The sequence below is a fragment of the Oryctolagus cuniculus genome, chromosome 6, assembly GCF_964237555.1.
Source record: "Oryctolagus cuniculus chromosome 6, mOryCun1.1, whole genome shotgun sequence".
NCBI lineage: Eukaryota > Metazoa > Chordata > Mammalia > Lagomorpha > Leporidae > Oryctolagus > Oryctolagus cuniculus.
In genome coordinates, this window is record NC_091437.1 from 125,300,217 (window position 1) to 125,317,220 (window position 17,004).

General features: G+C 45.0%; 1 protein-coding gene across 11 annotated transcripts in view; it reads left to right on the forward strand.

The window, feature by feature from the left end:
- The window catches only part of VPS13B (vacuolar protein sorting 13 homolog B), a 778,478-nt gene that overhangs the window by 729,177 nt on the left and 32,297 nt on the right, over positions 1–17,004 (forward strand). For all 11 annotated transcript variants that reach the window (XM_051844655.2, XM_070075348.1, XM_051844658.2 and 8 more), the window contains 6 exons: positions 51–252; positions 1,359–1,547; positions 4,108–4,254; positions 6,295–6,578; positions 9,818–9,945; positions 10,536–10,735. In XM_051844655.2, the coding sequence (XP_051700615.2) occupies positions 51–252; positions 1,359–1,547; positions 4,108–4,254; positions 6,295–6,578; positions 9,818–9,945; positions 10,536–10,735 (1,150 nt within the window). The remainder of the gene's footprint in view (positions 1–50; positions 253–1,358; positions 1,548–4,107; positions 4,255–6,294; positions 6,579–9,817; positions 9,946–10,535; positions 10,736–17,004) is intronic.

The window sequence follows — 17,004 nt, forward strand, 5'->3', positions numbered from 1 at the left end:
TTGAAGTCATCATATTTCATTGAATCTCTTGGATGGTATATTTGCAACAGGAATGAGCAGCTGAGCCAGTGGGATAGCCCAATGCGAGTGAAGCTGTCAGTCTGGAAGCCATATGTTAGAACCTTGTTGATAGAACTTCTACCTTGGGCCCTGCTTATCAATCAGTCCAAGTGGGACCTCTGGCTGTTTGAAGGAGAGAAGATTGTTCTACAGGTTCCTGCTGGGAAAATTATTATTCCTCCTAATTTTCAGGTACCATAACTTTTAAACTAATATGAATTCTTTTCTCTCAACAACTACATTTTATTCTGAGGTTGCATTTATGATCCTAACAGTACGAATCAGTTGTGGAAAACTGCCCTCCTAGATGCATACCTAAGGGGTATGGAATGTTCTTTGATATTCAAAGACTTTTCAGATGTCTTTTTTTCCCCATCAGCAGTATTCATGCTTGAGCTATTATTAAATTTGATACCTTGTACTAGATACATTCTCATTTCCATCGCATGCAGGATATTTGACAAGCATTAGGGTTGGTCTGCTCAGTACAGAGCCATATTGTGTGCTGAGATGCCCACTGGATACTCTTTATGGTTCTTCTGGAAGTTCTCGGAGACCTGCAAGGTATTTAGGATTTCTGAGCAACCGTTTTCGTCAGGGCCTTTTTTCCTTCCTAGGTGAACTTGGTGTCCATAATTATGAATGCTCAGCCGGTTGATTAGAACAGCATGGACTCAGTCATGACCCAGGGAAGAAAAACCTAACTGCAAAACAAACTTTCCCAGCAAAACTTTATATTCTATCACAAGAGAACTTTCATATGGCTAGCCCATTTCAAGAAGACACGTAAATCTATAAGGAAGTAGAATAAAAGGAACTTTTACATAAAAGGTTTTCCTGATAAAAAACAATTTGAGTCCTTTTTAAAAAAAAATTCCAGTTCCTAAACATCTTTATTCAATTGCATTCTTCTCCTTTGTACTTTAATAATCAGATGATGTTACTTTATGGAATTGGAATGTTGACCTATATGGACCTAATGTTGCATGTTATTCTCTTGTCAAATGAGATGAAACCCTCAATTTTTAAGCCTTTGGTATTTACAGGATAGTCACCTTTTGGATATGGTTATTTCCCCCTTCCATAAATATGAATTCCATTGTAAATCCAAAAAGACATTGGGAATCAAAGTGAAATGTATGTTCCTATTACAAAAAGAGAAAGAAAAGTAAAAACCATGGAGGGATATTTGGTTGCCTTAGCAGACTTATTATATAATAAAAAAAATTCCTGAGGACTGAGGTAAAAAGTATCAAAGTTATGAAAAATACTTTATAATTGAGGTATTATTTTTCCAGGAAGCTTTTCAAATTGGAATATACTGGGCAAATACAAACACTGTGCACAAGTCAGTAGCAATTAAACTGGTCCATAACCTGACATCTCCGAAGTGGAAAGATGGAGGTAACGGGGAAGTCGTGACATTGGATGAAGAAGCATTTGTTGATGCTGAAATAAGACTTGGTGCTTTCCCAGGGCATCAGAAGGTAAGATCAGAGTCCGTGTGGCTGGGAGGGGGACATGGCAAGGCATTCTCTTAGCCTATTTCTAAGGAATCTATCCTTTTCTTCCTTAATCCCTTTTTGGTATTGCTTGTTCTCAGTAATTTATAACAGTGAAACACTTCTTAACTTCTTAGACCTCTCTGTTTTCCAGTATTTTTTTCTTCTTCACCAGTGATAAAGGCTGTGTCACATAATTTATCCAATAACCACTCTATTTCAGAACTCTCAGCATTCACTTGATTTATAGTATGTGGTGGGGGATGTGCGGAGGTGGAATGAACTTACTCCAAAACATCCACGAATTGTACTTGGCCTGCTTTTGTAGAACAAGAAATAGAGTTGCTAACATTCTAGCACTGAACGCAATGACAAAGGCTCCGCAGCGAGCGTTCTGTCCCTGACAGGGGCATCCTGGGCAGAGAAGCGTGGATCAGTCCTGCTTCTCCCATGGAACCAATGCTATAAGAGGGGGTTGAGTCCTTGAATGGTGGACAGGCACCCCTGTGTTTAGAGATATGGATACAAAAAACCTACTTACGGAGGTTTAGTAACACAAATGGCGAATGCTTTCCAGCGCATATAAGTCTATGAATACAAGTTAAATGGATAATATAGTAATAAGCAAGCATTCTGTTTTGTTTGGAAGTACAGTACCAGGTAGACGTCTCCTGCTGTCCTTACAATGGTCATTATTTCTGCTGCTCCAAATCAGAACAATAAGGGGTACTATGGGGCAGGCTTTTGGTACACACTGCTAGGGTTGCATACATATTGAGTGTCCGCTCCTCTTCCAAATCTAGCTTCCTACCAGTGCGGGCCCTGTGAGGCAGCAGGCAGTGGCTCAAGCATGTGGATCCACACAGCAGATCAAGAGTGGGTTCCCAGCTTCTGGCTTCCACCTGGCCCAGGCCAAGCCATTGTAGGCATTTGGGGAATGAACCAGGAAATGAGAGGTCTCTCTCTGTCTCTCTTTCATATAAGCAAAAGTAAATAAAAATTTAAAAATAGGAGAGATACTTTATTAGAGTAGCTGAGTTCAGGATGACCTTTCTCTGGGCAGGAGTTGTATTTTTGATGGGCATCTTTGAAGAGCCCTTTGAGAAGAGTTAGGGTTATTTGGTGACTTTAAAAAAATAAATTTCCCCGAGACAAGAACTTGGTCGTCCTTCAGTATTCAAGGCTGGTATCCATTTCCTCAAAGTTGTCTGGGCAACACATGTTTGTGCTCTGCTGGCCAAAGTACTGTAACACGGGTGTAAATGGCAAAGAGCTGTAAGCATGAATCACCCCAAGTTGAATAGTTGGGAGTTGAGAACTACCATCAAAACTGCGGGAAAAATGTTACAATCTACAGTCAAATGCCCCGTACCTCTGGCGCCTCCAGAGCAGCCACAGCAAGTACTGAAGAAATGCGAGTGAATGAATGAACTGTCAGAGACCGTGCTGACGTCTTATTGTTCTTTACTGGTGACTCTCAGACGTGTTAGTCTCAGCACTAAATGCTTTCAAAAGTTATCAAAGACCCCAAGAGGTCTTTTTTTCCTGTGGATTATATCAATATTTACCAAATAACAAATTATGACAAATTTTCAAAGCGCAAGAATATGCAAACATATACCTTATTACCCATCACAGTGATGGAATGATGTGCCGTGTTTTGTGTACTCATGAGGGAATAAAGAAGATAAATAATACTTGCTTATTATTCTGGTTCCCAGAACACCCTGTGAGAACAGCCTAGTCTGACACCACCACCTACTGCATGGGTATCTTTAGACAAATAATACCTTCTCTAAGCATCAGTTCCTTATGTAACATGGTGGGGCAATGAGGTGGCTCAGGTAGTTTAGAGTGGTGCCTAGATCCAGACAACCTGGCCTCCAAACCCAACTAGACCCTCTCTCATCTTTGTGACCATGGGCAAATTACTTAACCCCCGTGTGCCGCACCTTCCTATTCTGTGCAATGGGGTAATAGTAACTCCATTGTGTAGGCTTTGTGAGAATGTTGTGAGTGAACACACGTAAAGTACTCAGAACAGGTAGAGTATAGTATAGCAACATGATATAAGAGATTCAGATGCTACACCTTTGTTCTTCATGACTGCCATCATGGAAGGTCTCAGAACTCTCTGTGGTCCACGAGCAGTGACATGGCTGCTGTGATAAGTGTGAGTAGGAGGCAGCTGGATTGAACTCTGTGGTTATAGTGAGTGGCACTTGTTTACAAATCAGTGTTTTTTAAGTAGGTATTCTGTGATATGATTTGTGCAATAATCGGAAAACAAGCCTCTTATCTGTCACTACACACAGTAGCAACAAGAGCCGCTGCTTTGCTAAAGTACCCTAGTATAAATACCAGCCCATTTTCATGGGCCAGGATGTTTTGAGGCTGAAATGAAATGTTATTGAATGCTGTGGAAAAGGGTAACATTGGTGCTGCTGCAGGCAGATCAATAGGTAAAATAACCTTTACGAATAATCGAAAGGTTTTTATCCCTTGTAATATTGTAAAAATGATTCTCTCCTAACTTATCTTGCAGTTATGTCAGTTCTGCATTTCCTCCATGGTACAGCAAGGTATCCAGATTATTCAGATTGAAGACAAGACTACAATAATCAACAATACCCCGTACCAACTGTTTTATAAACCTCAGTTAGCTGTCTGCAGTCCCTGTTCTGAAAAGGAGGTAAGCCGTCAGGCCATGGTCTTCTTGTCTATGTTAGGATAAGTTAACAATACACAGGATAGACTGTTTTAACCTAGGGTAGATAAAAAGCTACCGTTCAATATAAGTAAAGAGAAACTCACTTATTTTTGCTGTAACCAAAAGCATGGATGTCCTGGTCAGTGCTTCCAAGGTAATTAATAAGCAGAAATCCTACAAAGCAGCTGACACCCCACAGGATTGATGCTGCCTGCGCCCCATCTGCTCGGAGGCTGCAGCACGGCCCACTCGAACACTTGCTAAACCACCAGCAGTGGGGACATGGGCCTCAGGATGGGCTCCCAAGCCCCAGGAAACCAACATCTGCCTCGCAGGCCACCACGCCCGGAGGAACCATCTGGACAGAAGGCTAGGGCCTGAACTGAGGCCCGGACCTGGGAGCGCGAGGTCTGTGTCTGCAAGGGCAGTGGATGTGAAAATGTACCGGCTCATCTCTGGTAACACTGCAGGGGCAGGATATGCAGACAAAATCCGGGAACGTGCAGAAGAATCTTTGATTCAGCTCTTTGTACAATTAAAAGGAACACTCTTTTAAAATATTAACATTAAATAAATATTAAAATTAATAAAATAATATTTTAAAATATTTTACGAGAGTAAGGAGCGATTTAGCGGAACTTAAGACCAAATGTGCTGCATGATATGCTGTCGTGTTGCTAGTGAAACTGTTGTATAGGAAGGTCTTATCCACCTTTTCTGCATTTACTGTTGCCCCTGACTTTCAGCCCCTGAAATTTATATTAGAATAAATAAACAGGCTTCAAATATTATAATGGGCTTGTGGTATTTATAAAAATGTCAGGCATTTCATCCTGATTCATTCCTGTATTGATAAAATAAGTGACCAGAAGTTCCCAGTTGATTGCCTACCTGGGAAGTAGAGGTCAATGATATTTGCATTTTGAGGATTTGACCAGAAATCAGCATGTGTCTAATAATTTTCCTACTTCTCCCTACCTTAAAGTTTCTGGAGACATTGGTCAGGCTTTCCATGCTGACATTTTCTGCTTTTTAAAATAGGCATAGTTTTGAGTTCCCTGAAGGGTATTTTGAGAATTAAATCAGCAGGGGCTGTCATTGTGGCTTAACATGTCTGCCACCTGCAATGCCAGCATCGCATATGGGCACAGGTTAGTGTCCTGGCTGCTCCCCTTCTGATCCAGCTCCCTGCTAATGTGCCTGGGAAAGCAGTGGAAGATGGCCCAAGTGCTTGGGAGCTTGCCACTGTGTGGTAGAATCCAAAGAAGCTCCTGGTTCCTGGCTTCAGCCCGGCCTTTGTGACCATCTGGGGAGTAAACCAGAGAATGGAAGATCTGTCTCTGTGTCTCTCCCTCTCTGTCTCTCTATAACTCTGCCTTTCAAATAAATAAATAAATCTAAATGAAAAGGATGATCGCTCAGGAAATGAGCAGGTAGCAGTGCCTGATTCGCCTCGGCTCTCGGGGAGAAGGAAGACCCTAGTTCTTCCCTGCAGCTAAGGAGTGTCCCCCTTTTTCAACTCTAACCCTACTTCAGGCGGGTCTGAGATATTTTTTAAAAAAATATAATAATGGGTCTGGTGTTGTGTAGCAAGTTGAGCTACCGCTTGTAACACCTGTATCCTATGTCAGACAGCTGGTTTGAGTCCCAGCACACTGCACCCTTTCAACGCATCCACACCTGTCCAGAGGACTCCCTCCCCAGCACGTGGCGTTGCTAGCACATGGCACCATGTTTGTGACACTGGGGAACCATGAGGACCTTGTGTCACCCTGTGTCACCTGTGTTAGCCCAGCCCTAAGATGCTTAGTCAGGGCCGAGCAGGCAGAGCCTGTCCTCGCTGTCATGAGGAATGGTCTCACAGGCTCACTGGAGGGAACAGCGTAACCAGCATTCCATGTCCCCAGCCTGGCCACTTTCTGAGAATATGTGCGTATGGTTTCTGGGAAGTCACGCTTTAGAAAGCCTGCCTTTGCTGTTTGACTGTAGTAAGTGTGCCATGTCTGCATTGTGTCTTTTCAGCATTTCCACGTTCCAGACAGTGCGACTTTTAGCATTTGCCCAGGTGGAGAGCAGCCTGCACTGAAATCCAGTTCCCTTCCTTGCTGGGACTTACTGCCTGACGTCAGCCTGTCGGTGTTGGATGCATCGTTGCTTCAGAAACAGATCTTGCTGGGCTTTTCCCCAGCCGCAGGGGCCGACGGCCCACAGTGCTGGAGCCTGCCAGCTGTGGTTAGACAAGAGTTTCCCAGACAGAGTGTGGCAGTGCCCTTGGGGGATTTTAGGGAAAATGGTTTCTGCACCAGGTACTTTGCATATATGTGCATGCCCTTCCTTGCTTGTCGGTATAGTGTTCGTTGAGATGCCAAAGAGACAGGAAAATAGTTCCAGTGCTCCCATGTGTAATCACGAGGTTTTATTTTCCTTTTTAACGGCTTCTTGATGTGTATACAATTGGTCGAGTGTCGTGATCACGGGTGGGTCGTCCCAGGGTACCCCGCTGGAGACTTCAGCTCCCACACCTTGTCCGGGGACGACCATGACCTCCGCAGCACCTCGTGCTGGAAGAGCGCTGTCTCCGCTGCCTCCTTAGCCTCCTCACAATGAGGAGAAACAAGGGTTGAAATGTGAGAAAGTCCAATTGGAAAACCTTTTGATTGTCCTGTATCTTTCTTCAAAATGGAATTTTTCTCAAAAAGTCACTAAGAGAGATAAGTAAGATCAACACAAGTCACAGAAGGCTCCATTCTGCGGTTGTTTCTGCACGCAAGCTGCTCCGATTCCTGATTACCAATTATGCAAATGACAACCACAGAATCAAGCCAGAGTCGTGTAATGGTTTGTTCATCCTGGACTCCTATTTGTGGTTGTTTTGCATGCAATCCATCCTTTCTGCAGCTGTCAGGAATAACTTATTTATGGTATATGTAACAACTACAAAAGAAAACATATTGTGACCTTATGAGAGGTACCTTATTCTCATGATTATAAATTCATGCACTTTAAGATTTTAGCCAGCCTAACTTTTTTCTTTATCTTTTTAAAATGACATACAGAAACTATACATATTTATGTTTTAATATATACACATTATGTAATATTATAGAGGTTTTTTAATAGTATTTTATTTTATTTTGAAAGTTGTGTTTATTTACTTGAAAGGCAGAGTTACTGAGACAGAGAAACTGATCTTCCATCCACTGGTTTACTCTCCAAACAGCCACAGTGGTTAGAGCTAGGCCAGCTTCATCTAGGTCTCCCACGTGGATTCAGAGAACCAAGCACTTGGGCTATCTGCTGCTGCTTTCCCAGGTTCCATAGCAGGGAACTAGATTGGAGTTGGAGCAGCCAAGACACAAACCAGTGCCCATGTGGGATGCCAGCATTGCCATCAGTGGTTTAACCCACTGTGCCACAATACCTGCCCCTTTAATAGTATTTTAAAAGATAGGAGCTTAACTCTAGTTCTCCATAATGGTAAGGTCCTGTCCCCTGCACACACCCTTTCTTCTCTCACAACATTTACAAACTAACTCTGTAGTGGAGTGATTATACTTATATTCTGGCTGGAGATGTTGTGTATTGAGTTTAAGGAAGTGTGTTTGAAAGATGTGTGAACTTAAGCCTATAAAGCAAAACTTGTGTTTAAACTGAGAAGGGGCCAGTGTTGTGGCATAGCAGGTTAAGCCACCAGTGGCAACACCAGCTTCCGATATAGGCACTGGTTCGAGTCCCAGCTGCTCCACTTCTGATCCAGCTCCCTGCTGATGTGCCTGGGAAAATAACAGAAGATGGCCCAAGTACTTGGGCCACTGAACCCATGTGGGAGACCTGGAGGAAGCTCTTGGCTTCGGTCTGACCCAGCTGTGGCCATTGAGGCCATTTGGAGAGTGTGCACCACTGGTTGGAAGATCTATGTCTCTCTCTCTCTCTCTCTCTCTCTCTCTAACTCTGCCTTTCAAAAAAAAAAAAAACTGAAAAAATTTGAATCAAACTTCATTTGGAAATTAAGTTTAAAATTCTGAAAATTAGAGCATAATTGAATTTTCTCTATAAATATAAAGCTAGCTTTCATATTCAAAATATCAGACTCTGTTCTTGGCCCCCAGCTTTCTTGGCTATCAGAGGAAATTCTCTGAGGTTGGCTGGCCCACCTCTTTGAAAATTAGGCTGGCTGGGGAAAGAAAGGACTTTACTGTGAGCCCCACAGCCGTACTCCAAAGATGACTTCATCCCTTGCTGTCCCAGCCCCACGTGGCTTTCCTCCCCTCAACGCAGCAGCGCACAGTGGCCGGCGTCTCCCCACACTCCGCCGTGTGCCTCAGAGGACTACAGTCTGAAGGGCCGACAAGTAGGCTGGATGAGGTTGGGACAGAGGGCCAGCGGTTTCTTTAGTACCTTACTGACCCCTTTTCATCAGTGTGAACGAAGGCCCACACTTGTCAAATTATCTGTGCTCTTTGATTAATTTTGATGGTAAGTCCATGTTAAACTTTAGAGAATTTTTTTCTTATTTGATTCAAAATACCATTTTGTAGTCTATAGATCTGGATAGAAAAATGTCTCTGGGTTCATCATAGAGAGCAACCTATGCCCATGCAGCTGTTTTTTTCTAACTCCAAACAATACAGTTTGCTTCTGATAGTGACAGTGTAGATCCTGTAAGTATCATTGTGACAGTTGACAACATTAGTAGCCTGCCTACATTTATAATTAAAAAAAAAAAAAAAAAAAAGGCCGGTGCCACGGCTCACTAGGCTAATCCTCCGCCTGCGGCGCCGGCACACCGGGTTCTAGTCCCAGTCGGGGCGCCGGATTCTGTCTCGGTTGCCCCTCTTCCAGGCCAGCTCTCTGCTGTGGCCAGGGAGTGCAGTGGAGGATGGCCCAGGTCCTTGGGCCTTGCACCCCATGGGAGACCAGAAGTACCTGGCTCCTGCCATCAGATCAGCGCGGTGCGCCAGTTGCAGCACACCGGCCATGGCGGCCATTGGAGGGTGAACCAACAGCAAAAGGAAGACCTTTCTCTCTGTCTCTCTCTCTCACTTTCAACTCTGCCTGTCAAAAAATAAAAAATAATAATAAAAAAAATTTTTTTAAGTATGTATGATGTTAAAAAAAAAAAGAAAGAAAAACCTGCACCAGAATTCTCTAGTGCTTCTAAAAGGTAGTCAGCGCCTCCTTTATCAAAATGTACTAAGCACATCCGAGGAAGAAGAGAGGCCATGTGTGAAGAGTGTAAGGTCCGTGTGCGTAGACGGAGCAAAGAGCAGCAAAAAGCTTAGCAGGGGTCAGCTGTGATGACTGTAGTTGTCTTGGAGGGACTAGTTTTTTGTTTTAAAAACTAGTTATATTTTTCTAATATTTTATGATAATCACATTACTCAGAAAAATCAGTAAGCATTTAATTAGTATATTGAATTAATAAATGAGAGAATGGCCTCCTTTTTCTGGGAAATGTGTCCCCTGAGTTACGAAGGAGAAGACATTTTAGAGTCCGGTGATTGTCCCTCAGCCATTGCTGACGGTTGGTTCGGTTGTGTTCCAGGGCTGTAGTGCTGACGTACCAAGAACACTGCGGGGTGACTTATTTAACCCTCTCAGAAGACCCTAGTCCTCGAGTGATTTTCCACAACAGATGTCCAGTAACGGTGCTTATCAAGGAAAATATTAAAGGTATTTTTATAGCATTAATTCAGACAACACAAACCTTACATTGTTTCCAGAGGTTTATGGTTTAGTTGTTGCCTGTACCTTGTGAAGGATGTTTGAAAATATTATTCATGAGCCGGCGCCGTGGCTCAATAGGCTAATCCTCCACCTTGCGGCGCCGGCACACCGGGTTCTAGTCCCGGTCGGGGCGCCGGATTCTGTCCCGGTTGCCCCTCTTCCAGGCCAGCTCTCTGCTATGGCCAGGGAGTGCAGTGGAGGATGGCCCAGGTGCTTGGGCCCTGCACCCCATGGGAGACCAGGAAAAGCACCTGGATCCTGGCTCCTGCCATCGGATCAGCGCGGTGCGCCGGCTGCAGCGGCGGCCATTGGAGGGTGAACCAATGGCAAAGGAAGACCTTTCTCTCTCTGTCTCTCTCTCTCACTGTCCACTCTGCCTGTCAAAAATAAAAAAAAAAGAAAGAAAAAAAAAAAAAAAAAAGAAAATATTATTCATCCTTCCTTGAGGAGTTTCTTTTGCCACATTATGTGTAATATCCCTAAGTCTTTGTCTTTAAGGTCTAAGTCTGCATGTACCTTGTTTTCTTCCATTTCAGATATTCCAAAGTTTGAAGTTTATTGCAAAAAAATTCCTCCTGAGAGCTCAGTTCATCACGAGCTGTATCATCAGATTTCCAGTTACCCAGACTGCAAGACCAAAGACTCCCTCCCTAGCCTTCTTTTGAGAGTTGAACTACCAGACAGAATAATAACTGAGTGGAGTGATGCCATCGACATCAACAGTCAGGGAACGCAGGTCAGTGAGCCGTGTGTGTCCTTGCCAAGGCCCACAGAAAAATCCCCTTTTCTAAGGTTGTGTCAGTTGGGTTTTTAAACATGATTTTCTAAATGCTGAACTTGTCTCAGTGTGAGGCCACTTGCATATCCATTTTTACATCCTAATTAGGTTATAAATTCTCAGACACAAGTATTTGTCTCCAAAGTACACTATATAGCTATTTACCAGAGAGAAACACTTGGTAAAAGCAAGCCATCTTGGATCTGATCCAAAGTCAAAATTAAATAAAATTGTTAGACCTCTTTATGTAGAAGGTAGTCCAGCTGTCTGAATTTTTGGATAATTATAATACCAGTCCTATATTAACTCCCTGTCTTAAAAGTTCAGACATTTATATATGGTACATATTTGTTAATGAATATTATTATATACATTTAATTATATAGCATAATAAATTATGTACTTTTAAATGCATATATATTGATTTGTAGTATATGTGCTATATATATATATATATATATATATACACATCTCCTAGTAATCCATAAAACTCTGAAAGTGTGAGTACAGTTCTTAACACCAGAACGAAGAAAATGTCCCGATTTGTTTCTGTCTTCCTCCTGGGTGCTAGTGGGCACCAATGTTCATTGAAAATGGCACAGAAGTAGCTTGTCCTTTCTGCTACTCTTCAAATTTATCACTTTAAGTGTATAATTCAGCGGCATTAAATAACATTTACAGGGTTGTACAATTACTGCCACTTGTCTATTTGTGACTCACTTTCATCGTTCCGAATAGAAACTCTGTACCCATTAAGCAATCACTTTTCTTTTCCCCTCCCCCTCAACCCCAGTAACCTCTGTTCTCTTTTCTGTGTCTGTGAATTTGCCTATTTTAAGTACAGCAGATAAGTGGAGTCATAAAGTATTTATCCTTTTGTGTCTGGTTTATTTCACTGAACATAATGTCTTCAAGGCTCACTGATGTTATAGCATGAATTAGAGCTTCATTCCTTTTTATGGCTGAATAATATTGTGCTATACTTTTTTAAAGCTCTTTTACATTTATTGGTTCATTTGGTCTCCACAACAAGCCTTGTGAAGTGGGTTCTCTTGTACTTGTAGTGGTTAAAAAAAAAAAAAAAACATATTTTAAAGTGACAAATGTATTTACAGTAATAGTAATGGTTATCATTTAATAATCACTCTATGCTAGGCCTTGCCCTAAGCGCTTCCATTCTCATGTAACCTGTACAGGAGCCATATACACATTAGGGACTCTCACGTCCACATTACAGAAGTGGAAACTGAGGCCTCCAGAAATGGCAGTCCAGGCAAGAGCCGGGTCCAGGGCCCTGCTGAAGCCCTGTGCTGCGTGTGTGGCTTCCCCGCCTCCTCGTCCCCAGTGCTCCTGGCACGTTCCTTCTCTCTCAAGATCGAGTTAGAGCTCCCGGGAAGGCTCCTCCTGTAACATCTGTAACATTTAATTGCACTTACTTCTGTAAATGGTTTCCGACCACGTCGAGGTTGCTGGCAGTCAGATACTTGCCTCGTTCCCCCTCGCACCAGAGCGCCTGTCAGCACGGGGAGATCGCAGTCAACAGCGAATGAGTAAATGCGCGGCTGCCTCCATGGAGAGACACGGTTCCCGAGAGAGCCAGCGGAGGAGGCCAGGCCTGCCCTTGGGAAGCTGCCTCTCTCGGAAGCACAGGGCAGCAGAGGCAACGAGGCGAGCAGGGCGGGCACCTGGGCACCCGGGAGATCCTGGCAGGAGAAGGGCTGCCAAGTGCAGAGCCTTGGGAAGAGGCGAGGCAAGACCGTGGTTAGAAACTGCGCACTCAGGAGGAGAGAAGTGAGGGAGGGGCAGATGACAAGTAGGCTTTCCAGGAGGGCGGCCATGAAGAACGTGAGATCAGCATGGGAGACAAGCTGGGCAAGGAGAGTGGCAGACAGGAGCGAGCAGGTGCCCAGAGAGACAAATCCACAGCGCAGGCAGAGGAAATCGACTTTTCCAGAAGGGCCACTTCCACTTGCTTGATGGGGGGAAGAGGTAAGAATGGGCACAGGTGCAGACAGATATGCAGAGTACTGGGGATGGGCAACCGATTGTCCTTCAGTGGCCGTAAGTCGATTTGTGAAGTGTGGATGAACTGCTCTCCTAGGAGAGACCGGGAAGGAGGGGATGGCTGATCAGCCTGAGGGCCACGCTCGCCTGGGAGACCTGGCATGAGTCGCGGTCCCAGCTGCCGGGGTGTGCTTTCCGTCTGCAGCGCTCACCTGCCGAGCAGGTGAATCTGCTGGCCCTGTGCCCCAGGAGACGCTCCCGGTCTCGGTCATCTACCAAATAAAGATTGCAGGCTTTGCAAAGGCCCCTGCACTCCCCCGCATGGGTTGGAAGATTTTAGAAATCTTGCTTATATCTGACTGGGGAATTCTTTACAATGAGCAGTCTGCCTGCCAAACTGTATTTTGGGGATTCCCGTTCGCTGTAAATTTCCTCAGGCCTTTGTAGTCAAGGCTACTTCAAAGCTCAGCCGAGGTGCTCTCTCCCACACCCTTCCCGCCGCCCTCTGAGGACGCAGGCAAGCCTCCTGTTCCTCCCAGAGAGCTGGGCGCCATATGTCCCGCAGGCGCGGCTTCCTTCCTCTCTTCACCCCCAGTGCCGCCCCACAGGCTGGGAACCACTGGGGGCCCCACAGGCTGCGTCGTTCTGAGGAAGGGAGTGTGTCTTGCACAAGCCTTCCCTCAACCCACGGTCTTAGGCCCCGGCTACACACTTCCAAGGTAGCCTGCACAGGCAGAGTGTACAGGAAGGGAACTCCTTTGGTGGCCAGTCATCTGGGTCTCAGGACACTCCGTGTGGTGTCATATTTGAAGTGGAGTGGAGATGTGGAAATGGCTTTATAATCTCCCCAAGAAGCGGTCTTGGAACCAGGAATCAGGAGGAAGACCTGCCAGCCTGTGGCTCGCCAGTCGAGACTGGGAAGCTGGTGTGTTTCCTAGGGCTGTGTGCCAGCTTCAGAGCTGCTCACAGACACATTGTGCTTGTTCAGCCGAGCCCTGAACCCGGCAGGGCCCCTCATATCCCTCACTTGAAACAGGGCGGTGGTCTGACGGTAGGGGGAAGACAGTCTTCAGGTTCTCGATAGGTAAGTACAAACAATAACTTTACAAAAATGACCATTTCAAGTCATAATTTGAACCTATCAGGGAAGTAGTTTAGAATCCTGTCTTAGTGTATGGGATTCCAATTTTTGATCATCAGAAACCTTTTTGTTGGAGTTTTGAAAACTTCTAAATAAGGTACAAAGGAAACAGTGCTTTTACCATTCAGCCCATAAATATCTTGTGCCTGCCATTTTCATTTGATCATTAAGTGCTTCTTGAATTCTGGATAAATGCCGAACATTTAAACTGGTTCAAGGACTGTATAAGGTACGCTGGAAAGGGTGGAACACGGCCCTTGCCTTCAAGGAGTTTACATGGAAGGAGAGAGATTGAAGCAAGCAATCGCATGGATAGTCGTGCTACTATAAACTCTGCTAAGAGCCAGGAGACAGGGCTGCAGAGTAGGGGCCGGTGTCATGGCGCACAAGGAGTCCACACCTATGATGTTGGTGTCCCATTTGAGCACCAGTTAAGTCCCAGATACAGCACTTCCGTTCCAGCTCCCGCTCCCGCTCCCAGGAAAAGCAGGTGGCCCAGGTGCTTGGGCTCCTGCCACCCATGTGAGAGACCTGGATGGAGTTCCAGGCTCCTAGTCCTGGTTTGGCCTGGTTCAGCCTTGGCTGTTACAGCCATTTGGGGAGTGAACCAGAAGATGGAAAAAGCTCTCTCTTTCTGCAACTATGCCTTTCAAACAAAGAAACAAACCAATCAAGGAAGGATGGACAGAGGGAGTGCAGACTAGTTTGAGAGGTCAGGGAGTATGTCTCTGGGTGAAGGCTTTGTGTCTGTGCCTTCACGGAGGAACAGACATTACGAAAACAAGAGGGTGGGAGATTTTTCTAGGCAGAAAGAGCAACATATTTGAAGCCTTAGAGTTCCTGATGAAGGAAAAGCGGAAGGGAGAGGAGGCAGGCAAGGCAGAGAGAGCCTGGCAGGGGCCTGGCTGCCCTGTCCAGTAATTTGACTTTTATCTTAAGAGCCATAAGAAGTCATCAGATTGCTAATGGAGACTAATTTTTGAGCCATTAAAACAGCAAAGAAAAATGTGCAGTTGGAGCCCCCTAAAGTGAATTAAATTGATTCATTCACAGGTGAATTCCTTTCTAAAAAGATCCAGTAAATTCTCATGATCTTTGACTCTTAGCTGTGTTTAGCAGGGTCAGCGTCACTGCTGTTTCTTCCCAAATTGTTTGTATTTCAGGGGGCTGGGGCAGAAGGACAGCCCAGCAGATTTATGGATCTCTGTACTATTGACAAAATGCCTGCACATACACAGTCTCCATTCTTTCATTCGTTTGTTCAACAAACTTTTATTGAGGACCTATCAAATGGCAAACCCTTTGCCTCAAATAAGGCACAATTCCCACCTTCAAGGACTTGAGTTAACTAAATAAATGCAGTAAAGTGTAGTAAGTCCTGATACAGAGCCTTTGATCACTGCAAAAATTCAAACATACAGCAGTAACTTTTATGTTTATTTACTGATGGAAGGCATGAGGCTTAATGAGTTCTCAGCAACAGGGGGCTCACAACCACGCAGCACCTGCTCACACATAGCCCAGTCCGGTTTGTCCTGCACCATGCTGCAGTCACTGCCTATGCTTTGAAGTCCTGCCCTGGCTGTACATCCTGCTGCCTGTAGATTCCTCAAAGCACAGGTAGGTGCTCTTTCTCACTAGTACAGCAGTCCCTTCCCTGGCATCTAGCCTCAGAGGGCTCCCAGCGCCATGGTCATGCCTCGTTCCAGTGGTGACTAAGAAAGTTTCCTCTCTGTTTTTTTTTTTTTTTTTTAAAGATTTATTTATTTGAAAGACAGAGTTACAGAGAGAGGTAGAGACAGAGAGAGAGGTCTTGCATCCGCTGGTTCACTCCCGAGATGGCCACAACAGCCGGAGCTGAGCCGATCCGAAACCAGGAGCCAGGAGCTTCCTCCAGGCCTCCCTTGCAGGTACAGGGGCCCAGGGACCTGGGTCATCCTCCACCGCCCTCCCAGGCCATAGCAGAGAGCTGGATCAGAAGAGGAGCAGCTGGGACTAGAACCGGCGCCTATATGGAATGCCGGAGCTTCAGGCCAGGGCATTAACCCACTGCACCACAGCGCCAGCCCCGAAAGTTTCTTCTTAAGCTAACTGGATGCTGCCTGATAGCGTGCACTCGCTCACCCTTGCTCTGCACCCTAGGACGTCACAGACCGTGCAGTTGCCCTTCGACTGGAAGGCAGCTTTGGCCTCTGCTCTGAGTGTCCCTTATCCAGGCCAAGCATTTCTGGTCCCCGATTCAGTCCTTCAGCGAATGTGATTTCCATAGCAGTCACCACAGTTCCCCAAGGCTGAACACACCAGTGTGTTTGGTTCCTTTACAGAAACTCGGGCAGCCACAATTACACACAGTATTCTGAATGCGGTCGAACCAGCTGTCACCTCCCTGTGCTTCCATTAATAAAATAGAAGAATGAGCTAGCTTTTTATTAATGAGCTCAGACTGTTTGTTATTAGTGAACTTGTGGTCAACCACATCCCCCAGGTCTTTATCTTTAACTTGCTGTACAGTTGACTTCATGAACTCAATGACAGGACTTTACATTTATCCCCAATAAATTAAGTCTTGTTGCTGTTGGCTTACTCCAGCTTGTTGAAATCAGTTCTGAAAAAATTCTGATGCTGTCATCTAATGCATTAAATATCCATGGTAATTTTATGTCAACTCTAGATGTGGTGAGCATGTCTTCTGCATCTACATCCACATCATTAATAGATGTGTTGAGCAGAACAAGTCCAAGGTCCACATACTGTAGAGAATCCCTGGACACTCCCCTAATGACTGACCTAGTCAGCCAGTGACACACCAACCTCCGTGGTCCTCTAGCCCACATTTCTTTTTTTTTTTTTTTTTAATGTTTATTTATTTATTTTCATCGAGTCAAAAGGTAGAGTGAGAGGGGCAGAAATATCTTCATCTACAGGTTCTCTTTCCGAATACCCACAACTGCCAGGGCTGGACCAGGCCAAAGCCAGGGTCCTGAAACTGCATTTCCCATGTGGTGGCAGGAGCCGAGCACTTGGACCGTCACCTGCTGCCTCCAGGGACGCATCAGCAGGAAACCTGCTTGGAAGCAGAGAG